This window comes from Pundamilia nyererei, unplaced genomic scaffold (assembly GCF_000239375.1).
Source record: "Pundamilia nyererei isolate P.nyererei 1_Seehausen unplaced genomic scaffold, PunNye1.0 scaffold00015, whole genome shotgun sequence".
NCBI lineage: Eukaryota > Metazoa > Chordata > Actinopteri > Cichliformes > Cichlidae > Pundamilia > Pundamilia nyererei.
In genome coordinates, this window is record NW_005187416.1 from 1,157,196 (window position 1) to 1,169,568 (window position 12,373).

At 38.9% G+C, this 12,373-nt stretch overlaps 1 protein-coding gene across 5 annotated transcripts in view; it reads left to right on the forward strand.

Annotated features, from left to right (window-relative positions):
* Positions 1-12,373, forward strand: part of cadm1a (cell adhesion molecule 1a) — a 456,892-nt gene that overhangs the window by 394,906 nt on the left and 49,613 nt on the right. For 3 of the 5 annotated variants that reach the window (XM_005725349.1, XM_005725351.1, XM_005725350.1), the window contains one exon: positions 5,199-5,288. The exons of the other annotated variants lie outside the window; for them this stretch is intronic. In XM_005725349.1, coding sequence (XP_005725406.1) covers positions 5,199-5,288 — 90 coding nt within the window. The remainder of the gene's footprint in view (positions 1-5,198; positions 5,289-12,373) is intronic. 5 annotated transcript variants of the gene reach the window in all.

A 12,373-nucleotide genomic window follows, 5' to 3' on the forward strand; every position in this document is an offset into this window, starting at 1 on the left:
CACTTAATGAATACATATTATTAAAATCTGGGCTATAATTGTTGTATTGATGTATAGCAACTTGAAATGCTCCCAAAAATGGCACCACACCATGTAAAAATATAATATAAGCTCTGGCGGACTTGGTTCTATGGTAGGTCTTAAAGGTTAACAGTTGAATCAAGAACAGTTCCTGAAGAGGGCTTCAAAGAACAGACGAAAAAAAGGAAAGGACTCTAACTGGATTACCTAAGAAAACAACAAATCAGTGATGCATTTATGCAGTGTTTTGGAAAAACAGAACGCAAGTAATTAGAGACAGCATCATACGAGGCCCCATCTACAATCTTGTTTAGCTGCTAGAATTAGGCTAGAAATTTCTGAATTTAGTTTGGAAAATATTAACGTTTTACCTGTTGATCTACATTCCCGCGCTCACCTATGGCCAAAAGCTCTGAGTAGTAACCGAAAGAATGAGATCACCGATGCAAGTGGTGAAAATGAGGTTCCTCTGAGGAGACGGAGTAGAACTTCTACTCCTCCACATCTAAAGGAACCAGCTCAGGTAGTTCGGCCATTTGACTCATGTGCCTCGTAGGGTGAGATGCTTCAGGCATTCCCTACCAGGACGACGCCTAAAAGCAGGACCCAGGACGAGCTGGAGAGATTACAATTTGATGTCTATCTTGGGAACAAATTGGTGTTCCCACAGATGAGCTACAGGAGGAAAGGAAAAGGGGGATTTAGACTGCTGTCCCTGGGACCCAGACCCAGATAAATGGAAATAAATAGACAGCAGTGCGGTATGCTATAAACTAGCCAGTGATTTACCACAGCCAGGGTGCTTGCCTGTACCTTCTGGCTGTAGCTCAGGAGGTAGGACAGGGCTCTACTAATTGGAAGGTTGGTGGTTCGATCCCTGGCTGCTCTAGTTTGCTTGGCATATATCATTGTGCAAGATCCAAACACCTAGTTTCTCTCTGATGAGTGTGAATGTTAGCTACAAAGTGCTTAAGTATATTAAAGTAAAAAGCACTTGTATAAATGGGTGAGTAAGGCATGTTGTATAAAGTGCTTAGAGTTGAGGTAGAGTAGAAAAATGCTATATAGGAACCAGTTCATTTACTTGGCAAAGATTAGTTTAATACATTTTAATTATTAATTAAGTAATCTGGAACATAGCGTGTGATGTCAGTAAAAGGATAGTTAAGCTCATCTGCAAAAAAAAAGGTTAAGAATTACAAATACTCCAGTGTTAAATACAATAAGTCTATATGAATGGTGGTACATAAATCAAACCATTGTCATTATGTAAAAAACAGTACTGTTGTTTTATTAAAACTATTGCAAATTTAAATAGCTTTGCTGTCTACTATCAATCAGTCTTTGCTGCAGCTATTTCTTTCCCCCAATTTCTTATTGGTTGGTGATGTTATTGTGCAAATATAGGGCTCCTGTCTCATCTGGTGCTCACACAGAGTTCTTTAACTCACTGGCTTTAGCAGGAATGATTCCTGTCAGGCTGTGTCTCAGGGCTTCCTGCAGTCCTGCTCCTTTCGTTCAAACCAGAAACTGATTCATAAGCCTCATCAGTAAACAAGGCCCGGTGACTCAGCGGGAGGAAAAACACATTCAGCCTGTCACATTTGAAAGTCAATGAGCTCCAGCATTCTTTGATACATTGCACCAGCTAGCCACCAATAACGAGAGATGTAGTGTACGTTCAGACAGTCTCGCCAGTGTTCCTTTGAATCTTTTTTGTAATGCTAAGTTTTTAATGAGTTGTTGACACTGATGATCCCAAACATCTGCTGGACCCTCACAGTTCATGATGGGATAAAACCAATTAGACAGCACCACCTCCGAGCTGGAGTTTGTTGGCTCTCAAGCATGTGTGAAACTCATCAGTTCAAGCTTTGCATGCCAGCCGACTTCCCAATGGATCATTTCTCTCTCTCTCCCTTTGTCTGCTCATTGGTCTGTACAGTCTTTTGTATTATCAAGGTTGTCTTTAGATAACAGAACTGTGGATAGATTAAAACTCTAACGCACATCAATAGATTTCCAATACTAATCCCGATTACCTGGAGGCCTCAATTTGAATTGTCAATTTTGCTTCAGGAAGAGTTCTGAGGGGCTGCTTTGTATTTGAAATGCTTGATTCACTTTTAATTGAGTGCATAAAACAGATACTTTTGAAACCAACAACTGTGATTTTTATGAACTTGCTACGAACAGCTTCTGCCCTCAGGGAGGATTCCTTTTATATAATAAACAACCTCTGTACCCTTACGGAAGGCATCAGAAACAGCAGGGTAATGTTTATTATCATTTTAATGTATCTTTGGAATCTAAGCTTTTTAATTCAGGCTCATTTCATAGTAAAAAATATATGAGATCAAACATTAGACTTTGAACATTCAGTTCTGCAAATGTGATTTACTCAGCTGGAAAGTTACCCTAATGCAACTTAATACTGTGTACCTTTTTTTTCCTACTGTATGTGGCTTTTTAAAATACTAATACAAGTAAACATTTTTTTGAAACTATTTCCATAAAAATACAGAAAACTCAATAAATGGACTAATTATTACATTCTGTGTATGGAAAAGGACCTCTTCTGCTTCTTTGTGTTATCTGTACACAACATATACATTAGAGTGCAAAAGTATTGAGCTGCACCTCATTTGTTTATATTTTGCATTAATGGGGCCACACGTTTTTGTCATTTTTAAAGTGATCTTAAGCACAGATTTCTGGAGATCTTTTGCTTTGCGCTGCCCTCTGACTCATGCAAGTATTAAAACAGGCACCAAACTCAAGGAATGAGCGAGTTTTTAGTCTACATATAACAGATAATTTAGCAAAGAACCAATTTAGACACTTTGTTACTTGCAGCCTGTAAAAACATGAGCTGGCTCCATTGGCTTCGTTTAATCTATGAAAAATGGCAATGATACCACAGTTTGAAGGGCATAAAATAATATTTGTGCCCCAGCAAGATGATTTGCAAAGACTTAGTGGCAGAAGATTTCTCATATTGTCATAGCAAAGACATATCAGACCTAAAACACCATCTTTAGCAGATGAGCAGTATCTGAAAGGTGTGCCCTTAAGAAAAAGAAAGAAAAATCTGTGAAGACCTGAGAGATGGATCTTGTCCTTCAGTTGATCTGTCAGCTGTTCACCGAAGCCTCATTAGAAGTGGTCTCAATGGAAGGTTGGCTGTTAAGAAGCCATTATTAAGGAAGGGAACTGGAGAGAAAAGGCTGAGGTATACCAAATTTCACAAAAACTGGACTGAAAGTCAGTGGCAACAGGTCTGATGTTCTAAATTGATTTTTTTTTTGTTAAATCAATGTATCCATGTAGCATCATCTTCAAAGCATCTGATTGGCATGGCAATGATCCAAAACACTAGCCAATGCAGTTAATGAATTCCTGGTTAAAAAACAAAACAATGGGACAGTAAGCAGTCGATGGGACACTATGTGGTCCCCAAAAATGACTGAAACAGTTTAGGATCATCTGCACAGAGAACAGAGCAAAAGGGAGCCAACATCCAATGAAGAGCTTTGAATGTCCCTCTAGAAGCCCAGAGAACTATTCCTAAAGACTATTGAAAGAAATGACAAAGTTTCCCTAAGAGACTTGAGGCTGTGTTGAAGAATAAAGGCAGTCATAGCAAATATTAACTCTCAAAGTGGTTCGACTTGCACAAACTCTGCTTGTGCCTTCAAGCTTTCTTCCATTCTTCAAAATATAAAAAAACAAATGTTGGCTCGAGACTTTTGCACAGTTCTGTATGTTGGTGTATTATCGTCAGTAGCTTTGACAAGAATTTAAAAAAAAACTGGTCAGTCTATTTTTCAGTATTCAGTTTCCTGTCATGTATCTAGTACACAACTCTGTCCCAGTTACCAGTTGCAACGGTGTGCTATTATTTAGAGCAAATCAAAAGTAAACTAATAAAGAGTAAGAAAGTATACTTGTTTTGCACAGGTTTCAGTTGCAGTAGGATCTCTATGTAGGAACATATCAAGCGCAGAAGTTTGCCAAAGATAAACACAAGCTTACTTTTTAAAAATAGTTTATGAAAATTCATTTCAGTAAATATAATTATAGCAGCATACATGTGCTATCAATTAAAGGTAAAAAAAGCACTATACAGTCTGTGCAACTGTTAAGCCGACCCTTCTTCTGTCTCCTTCACCTTTGTCTGCTTAACTTTCCTCTCCTTCCTCCTCTGTCCATAAACATTTCTTTCCAATCATTCTTATAACCCAATACTTCATTAAAGTGTAGACCAGCCTCCCTCCTTATCAACAGCCACAAATTACTTGTTTTTTCAGCACCTTTTAATAACCCCAACAGGTTTTTCAGCCCATTGCTAGGCAATCAGAGCGGCATGGGAGGTCTCTAACCAAGCAGCAATCCCAGTGGCTTCATATCAGTGCAGCCCTGCCACTCCAACAGGGAAAATGTCACTTTGATATCTCCCCCTGGTCATTGTCAGTGTGGGGAGTCTAACCCAGCTAATGAAGTAAAAGGGAAAAAGCTGTGGGAGGAAAAATGGTCTGTGGTCAAAATCTGTGTTCTCAACGGCCCTGCTTGATGCCTTTCATTTGTTTTATATGTGTGTGTTGTTAATCCCCTCCTTCTGTTTTTGTGCCGTGTCATTTATCGTTTGAATTTCTGCATCAATCTTTTGCTTTTTTTTGTTTTGGGCTAGTATCATCAGCAACTTTGTGCTCTTCTCCTCTGAGAAATTAAGAATGCACAGGCATATTTATTTGTCAAAACTCCTCACTGCATAACAATGACAGCATAAGTACAACCCCAGCACTTGTTACTCATTAGACATTTAATCACTTCTAACAAACATGTGCTTGCTATCTTTCATGTCATGGTGTAATGCCTGTGAATAGACATAAAAGAGAAGAGTTCCCAACAAGATCTTTGATCATCTCATTCGGGTGGGACGAGATGATCTGTTGAAGTATCATCATTGTGTCAACATATTTAATGCACTGCGATCCAGCTAATTTATCAGAAAGTCTGCCGCAGACCTTTAAATCACCCACACACGGTGGCACACAAAGAGCTGCTGGCCCGAGATACTATCAGTAGTGTTCACAGTGACTTTATTTTATCTTCATGGCTTTTATACTTATTTGTTTCCCCGCTTTTGTTTGTCATGTATTTGTCCCCTCATCCAGATGCTCCCACCACTACCCCTAAATCCACCACAGCCACCACCACCACCACCATCATCACCACCACCATCTCCTACCCCGAAATAAATCAAGGTACAGTATCACCTTCACGCAACCTGTTTATCTCTGTGTGCTTATGATTGTGTGAGTGTCTGTGTGTGCGCTCATGTGCATGCATGCTGCCTTGCTCCCAGTGTGCTGGATCCTTCCCTGTGTATTCCCATTTTTATTCCACAGTGGCAGCTTTATTTAGTCATGATGTTTTTGTCTTTTACCAAGTTATACACTGAAGCCATCATTTAACAGCTAAAACTAATGAGTCTGGGGCTGCAACAGGTATGCATAATCCTCAAAGAAAATGCAGTATTAGGATGTTAATCTTGCGTGTTTTCTTGGCTGTCAGCTCGTCTTATATGATAAGGAGTTGAGCAATCAAACTAGGCACATAGGTTCCTATCTATGTCAGACTTTATGATGAGATCATGTTGCCTAGCAACCAACTAGCAGTGAGCTAAAATTAACCAATTTTGCCAAACCAATCAGGAGTTAAATAAGCCAAACATGGCACACAGGCACATCCTAAGCCCCCAAAGGTTCTTATCTATGTCAGACTTTATGACGACATCATGTTGCCTAGCAACCAACTAGCAGGGAGCTAAAATTAACCAATTTTGCCAAACCAATCAGGAGTTAAATAAGCCAAACATGGCACACAGGCACATCCTAAGCCCCCAAAGGTTCTTATCTATGTCAGACTTTATGACGACATCATGTTGCCTAGCAACCAACTAGCAGGGAGCTAAAATTAACCAATTTTGCCAAACCAATCAGGAGTTAAATAAGCCAAACTTGGCATACAGGGACATCTTGGGAATGTTCTTATTTACATGAGATATTATGACATCTTCATGTTGAATGGCAACCCATCATAACTCGGCTGTGAAAGCTGTTTGTTGTCGACCCAAATGCAAAGCATGGGAAGCAAAATGAGCATTTAATGCTAATCCATAATACAGGAACTTACTAAAGGATAACCTGAATGTAACCAAACTAAGAACAGAAGACTCAAAGAACAGAGCTAGTAATTAAACCACAAAAAATTATAACCCTACACACACCCTACACCTATACAGAAGCCCAGCCCAAGGAAAACCTAAAATAATGAACATCAAATAATAAGTAAAATGCAAACAGACCACTGGAAAGGAAATAATAAATAACACCATATACACTAAATAAATCATAGTGCTAAATTTCAGAGGGAACAAAAGTTGAACATAAATCACAAAACCACTAACAATGAAGAACTAATCGAAAAATTGAAAACAAGGCTCCAAATCCCAGGGACCACGACACAACCGTGTAGCAATGTGCTAACATGACCCATTTTTCCCGAGATGATCAGGAGTTGAGCAACCACACTTGGCACATAGATACATCTTAGGCCCCTGAAGGTTCCTTTTTATACCAAATATTATTGTCATCATGTTGCCTAGCAACCACCTATCAATAGACTAAAGCGACCCATTTTAGCAGTTATGCTCCGATATCACCTTATAAAAGCATTTTATTATTTCAATTTTACAACAACACAAATTTATACTGGCAAAAGTTGAATTATGCGTAATATCTTAAGATGCCGTCATGTTAGCTGGCAACCAAGTGCGTTTTTACTTTTTTCTATGTGTAGTTATACCAGAAACACAGAGACGCCAAACAGTACTGTAGCATGGGCATGCACTAGTAATAGTAGTGAGCTCCAAAAAATATCTGCACCATGGCCAAAACAGATGCTACGCTAGCTCACCCAGAGCTTCTATTCACCGATGAAGAAAGTGAGTTGCAGGGGGCTCGTGAAAGAAATAAGCAGATGTTGTTTTAGAGCCACATTTTGAAAATACAGTATTAATATGCTGTCTTTCTGAGAGCTTTAGTCAGGATGAGACCACGGCAGACTACACTTCGTTGTAATACAAAAGCATCAAGTTGATATGTTGCAATCCGATTTATACAAAAGAAAGAATATTTCCCACAATTTCATTCCCATCTGCAAAAAAGCAAATACTTAAAAAAAATAGAACATCACAATGTGGCTTCTGTTGCCTTGTAATTTTCTGGTGCCATTTAAAAAAAGTGCATCTGATTGTGCCATTTTAAATCTTTCTCTGGCATTAAATAATTTATTCTTAGCAATTGCAGCCTAGAAATGGTAGGGTTGCAATCTGAGGCATTAACATGGCAAATTACAACTCATATACACAAATAAATGCACAAAAGCTCTTTGAAGGGCTGATTAACATAGAAACATTAAATAAAAAAGTAACAGAATTTAGACAACTTAGACAGCTATATTTTTACTTTGTAAGTATGTGTGCAAGTGAGTGGGTGAAGATGAGTTTTGATGTTCAAAGGACAAATAGTAGGCCAAGGTTTAGTACCTCATGTTGTTTTGTTGTCAGTGGAAGTAACCAGGTGGTCGTCACTGCTTGTTGTTCCCAAATCGTTCTCAGCAGGGATTCAAAAGAAAAGCCAGGTGTGCAAAAACATGTTGGAAAAGAGTTAATTTTTCAAATTAGACTGCCGCACCACTGTACTTTGCACCATCACAGTAACGTGACACTTCACTGTGGCATCAGCTTAATTGGTAAGATGTCAAGAGTTGGTGCAAGCAAACATCTATATGAAGCTGTGAATAATGGTACATAAATAGTGGGATTACTATGACAATTCTGTGAATTTGATGGTTCTGTAGCATTTACTCACTACAGACACACGAGTCGCCTTTTATTTGAAACTCATCTCTCATTCAGGAAGTCAATTATAGATCATACTCTAGGTGGGTTGTGGAAAAAGGCGAACACTAGAGGTGAACAATAACTTGAACATGAGCAGTTGAAAATTAGACCCTTTTGAAATAAGCAAATTTTATCTCACTCTTTCAACAGCAGAACTCGAGGCTATTGTGACTATAAATCTCCAAAGGGTGCAGATAGAAAACATCACTTTATGCCTCGTCTCAGAAATCAGCCTGAGCTCCAAATGCAATCAAAGCCTCTCTGACAGACCGCTCAATTGGAACAAATCTCACAAGGCTGGCAGAAATCACAGGCATTGTGCTTGATTATGCCATCTGATTGGATTAAAGAGAATACCTATCTATGCAGGCTGATTGATAGCTCCTTTGCCTCAGATCAAGGAGTGTGGAGTCTGCTCTGGCCTGTTCTGATTATAGCAGTCCTGACTGATTCAAAGTGAGATCTGTGCTGCTTTGCAAAATAATTATGCTCCTGCTGTGAATAATAGATTTACTTTAAAGGTAAATAATAAGAACCGTAAAAAAATATTTTGCAACCTCTGCTTGCACAAAATGAGCAAATTAGTCAGTGAATTAAAAAAAAGTAGTAACCCAGGCCCTTAATTGCATCTTTGCTCAGTTCGGATCAGTCATGCTAAAACGACAGCTGGATGTAGCCATGCTTTCTTGTTTCTTCAAAAAGAGCATCTTAAAGAACATCATTAACTCTGTGATGCTGACTTTAGAGCTCATGCCACTGACGGTAATTTGTAAAGACTGTGGCTGCATGTTAAGGGAAATCTCGCGAATTTGCGACTGATTAGAAGTCTCCCAATGGCAAGGAGGAATCACAGTAGGGCTGAAGCCAGTCCCAGCTGTCTCCCAGCTGTGGGCAAGAGTCACGGTACACTCTGGATAGGTTTCTGTGCTTTTGCAGGGGTAAACCAGACCATTCACCCTCAGATTCACACCTATGGCCTATTTAAAGTCACCAGTTAACCTTGGGCAGTGTTGGTCAAGTTACTTTGAAAAAGTAATAAATTACTTCTTCAAAAAAGTAACTGAGTTAGTAACTGAGTTACAAGGTTCTAAAAGTAATTAATTACTTGAAAAGTAACTATTGCGTTACTTTAAAAAAAAAAAACGTTTAACCCTCTGGGGTCCAGGGTATAATTGGCCATTTTAACCACTTTTGATGTTTCCTCTACATTTCACCTTTAAAAACTATTTACTTTGCCTTATTTGGTATCATTGTTTTCAGCACAACCTCACGTGTCTGAATTTACAGTTATGTTTTTATTTTGACATACTGTATTAACACAATTGATCTAAAATCAGACAAAAAACATAAAATCCAATTAGAAAAAAGTTATTTTTTACTGTAACAACCACAAATATGTTCAATGAATCACATTTCATAACTTTAAATGCAAATATTAATTGACAATTTTAAAATTATATGCACAAGTTTTGCAAACAATAAAGTTATTTGCAGCCATTTACCTTTTACCCCTTTTTTAAATAACCATTTCAAACTATTTACAGAACAATCAGCTGTTCTGCATTCAATAAGATGTGCACAAAATATTTGTGCCACTCAAAAAATTTCTGTCCACTATAAAGGAGAACATCACAGCCTGCAGGTCTGACAGCAGCAGGTGTATCACTCCTGTTTCTACCTGGAGACAGCAGTCGCCTCATTGTTCAGACACACAACACAAAACTATCCACAACACTAACTACACAACACAACACATTAACTACACACTCCAAACACACTAAACATCACAAATCTCTCACATCTCAAAACTCGCTCTCTCTCTTTTTCTGCTGTCTCTCTCTCTGTCTCTCGCTGTCACTCCTAAAACTTCCCCCTCTTCCTAAACAACCAAATGTCATGTTGCCATATCATTTTTTGATTGGTCGACATGGTGCATTTTTCCACCAACACGAAAGGGCGGGGTTTTGTTTTGTTTTGTTTTTTGCTTTTTTTTGCTCATAAGCAGAGAGTGCTTGCTAGCGCTGTCCTTAGACAGTAAACATGACGAAACTATTGAGGAAAAACAGGCGTATATATTGTTTATCATGACTCTGGTTTTACGTGGCCTATCAACACAATTTAAAAACTGGTATATATCAACTTGTTGCTTTGTCATCTTAAAGTGGTCATGTGATTGGCTTACCACGACTACTTTATTCTTCCTCAGTCAAACAGCAGCATTCATGCGATTGTTTTGCCCCAGGTGTTGTGCCAAAAAGTGATCATCTACCAGAAAGTGATTGCCGTCCGCGGGAGCTCACGCAGCTGCTTAAAGCTGTAGCACCCAGATTACTTACAGCTACTTCCGTGCAACTGATGCGGTAAGCTGAAGACAGCTTCAACCGTCTGTTTGTTGAAAAATAGTAACGTGACCGCACGGCATTTTCTTGTTAGTAACAGTAACGGCGTTGTAACGATAGGAATAGTAATTAGTTAGATTACTCATTACTGAAAAAAGTAACGCCATTAGTAACGCCGTTTCTTGTAACACCGTTATTCCCATCACTGACATTGGGTGCATGTGCGGGAAGAAATCGGAGAAGCCTGGCAGAAATGGGAAGAACATACAAACGTCACAGTGGGGACATTTTGGTGATTCGTCTGACAGCAACCTGCGTGGTGATTGCATGGACTACATAATGCTTATCGCAATCGTTTTGCTTTAAATCAGGTCACTTTGATCTCCAGGTGAACTTACTTGATACAAGGAAGGGTAATAAGGAAACATCAAATATCTGCTTTTGTTGCACTGGGATCATTTAAGGGTTTGGGTTTGTTTTTTTTGGTTGACTGTTTGCATGTTGACAACCAGTTTGATTGCCTGATTTTTTTTGTGTCTTGTCCTCTTGAATAAGAAATTATTGAGAGATATGATATTGATTGGCAAAACTACACAGTCAAGATCAAAGTTGTATTAAACGAATGTCTAACTCTTTGAAAACTATAAATTTATTAAACAGCAAAATGCATTTCATTTTTCATTTTGGAGAAAATACAACAATTTTCAATATAGTCAATATGCTGGGTAAGATTTTTATAATTCAATTCCAATTTATTTTCACTAGTCAGATGACCCCCGATGTGAGCAGGCACTTTGGCGACTGCCTTTGACAGGCAGCAACATTCAGCAGAACCAGGTTCAGGGAGGGGAAGTCATCTTAATCAGTCGGAGATGATTGGGGGGAGAAAAGGCACACTGTGGAAGAGAGCCAAAGATGAGTAATAACCAATGATTAAATGCAAAGTGATGTATAAACACAAAATACCTGCTCGGCTAAACTCAAGTCTACTTTCGGTTGTTTCAGTTTCGGTCATTTTCCATTACAACTGAGTATCACATACGCGGTTTGGAGTCATTACAGCAACGTAACAGAAAGTCTCGTGACGTCATTTGTGTGCAACACAAGTGCATCACAACAAGGGAGGATGTCGAGGCGATTGTATACCCGCTGCTCAGTCCATGGACCACAATGTTGGGCTTCATAAATTGAGATTTTGATTTTCAAGGAGTCACTCTCATGAGCCATCAAGTGATGCCACTGGCTGGCCAATTGGTGGCATACAGCCTGGTGATGTTACACTTTCAGACTGACTCAGATGGCTTGGGACCCTGGCCGAGTAGGTAGTAAAAAAGTACACGGGACAGGTTACAACCACCTTCTGAAAACTCTAAAACTGAGTCGAGCTGAGGGGAGTAGGAATAGGCTGGAAAAGGGCTAATACAGAGTGAAAAGAGGTGAGTGAAGAAGAAACACTCAGTGGATCATGGAAGGCAGCCTAAGAGAAAGTGAATGTATTGAACTATAAAATTAAGAAAGGTTATGCATGCTTATTATGAAAACTATATACAGTTTTTATACAATTTATAAATAAATATAACATTTATGGTGCAGGTGCATCTACGAGAGAGAATAAAGGGAGCTTTCACTGTTACCTTAGACTCTTAACAAAAGCAGGCTCAGCTGTGATCGCATCATGTTGGGTATTTATGGGTGTGTACATGATTCTAGTTCTCATTTTGCCTTCCACTTTAATGCCACCTCTTAATAAGAAGAAAGAATGTCTGGAGAAAATCACACCCTAAACAGACTCTCACTGAAAAAGAATTATGATCATTGACTGTCTCTGCAGTAAAAAAACAACAACAAAAAAATCTCTGTACAGTATATTGGCAAGTTATTTCAGTCCCCGGTGAGCAGAACTTACGTTGAGATGCGTGGGCTTCACCTGATAAAGCCAACCTCACGTCGGCAGGGCCAATATTTTCAGGTTGAAACAACCCACTTATAGTTTCTGCCAGATGTCCTCTCTTTGCTTTCAACTATCAGGGGCATTCCATTATTA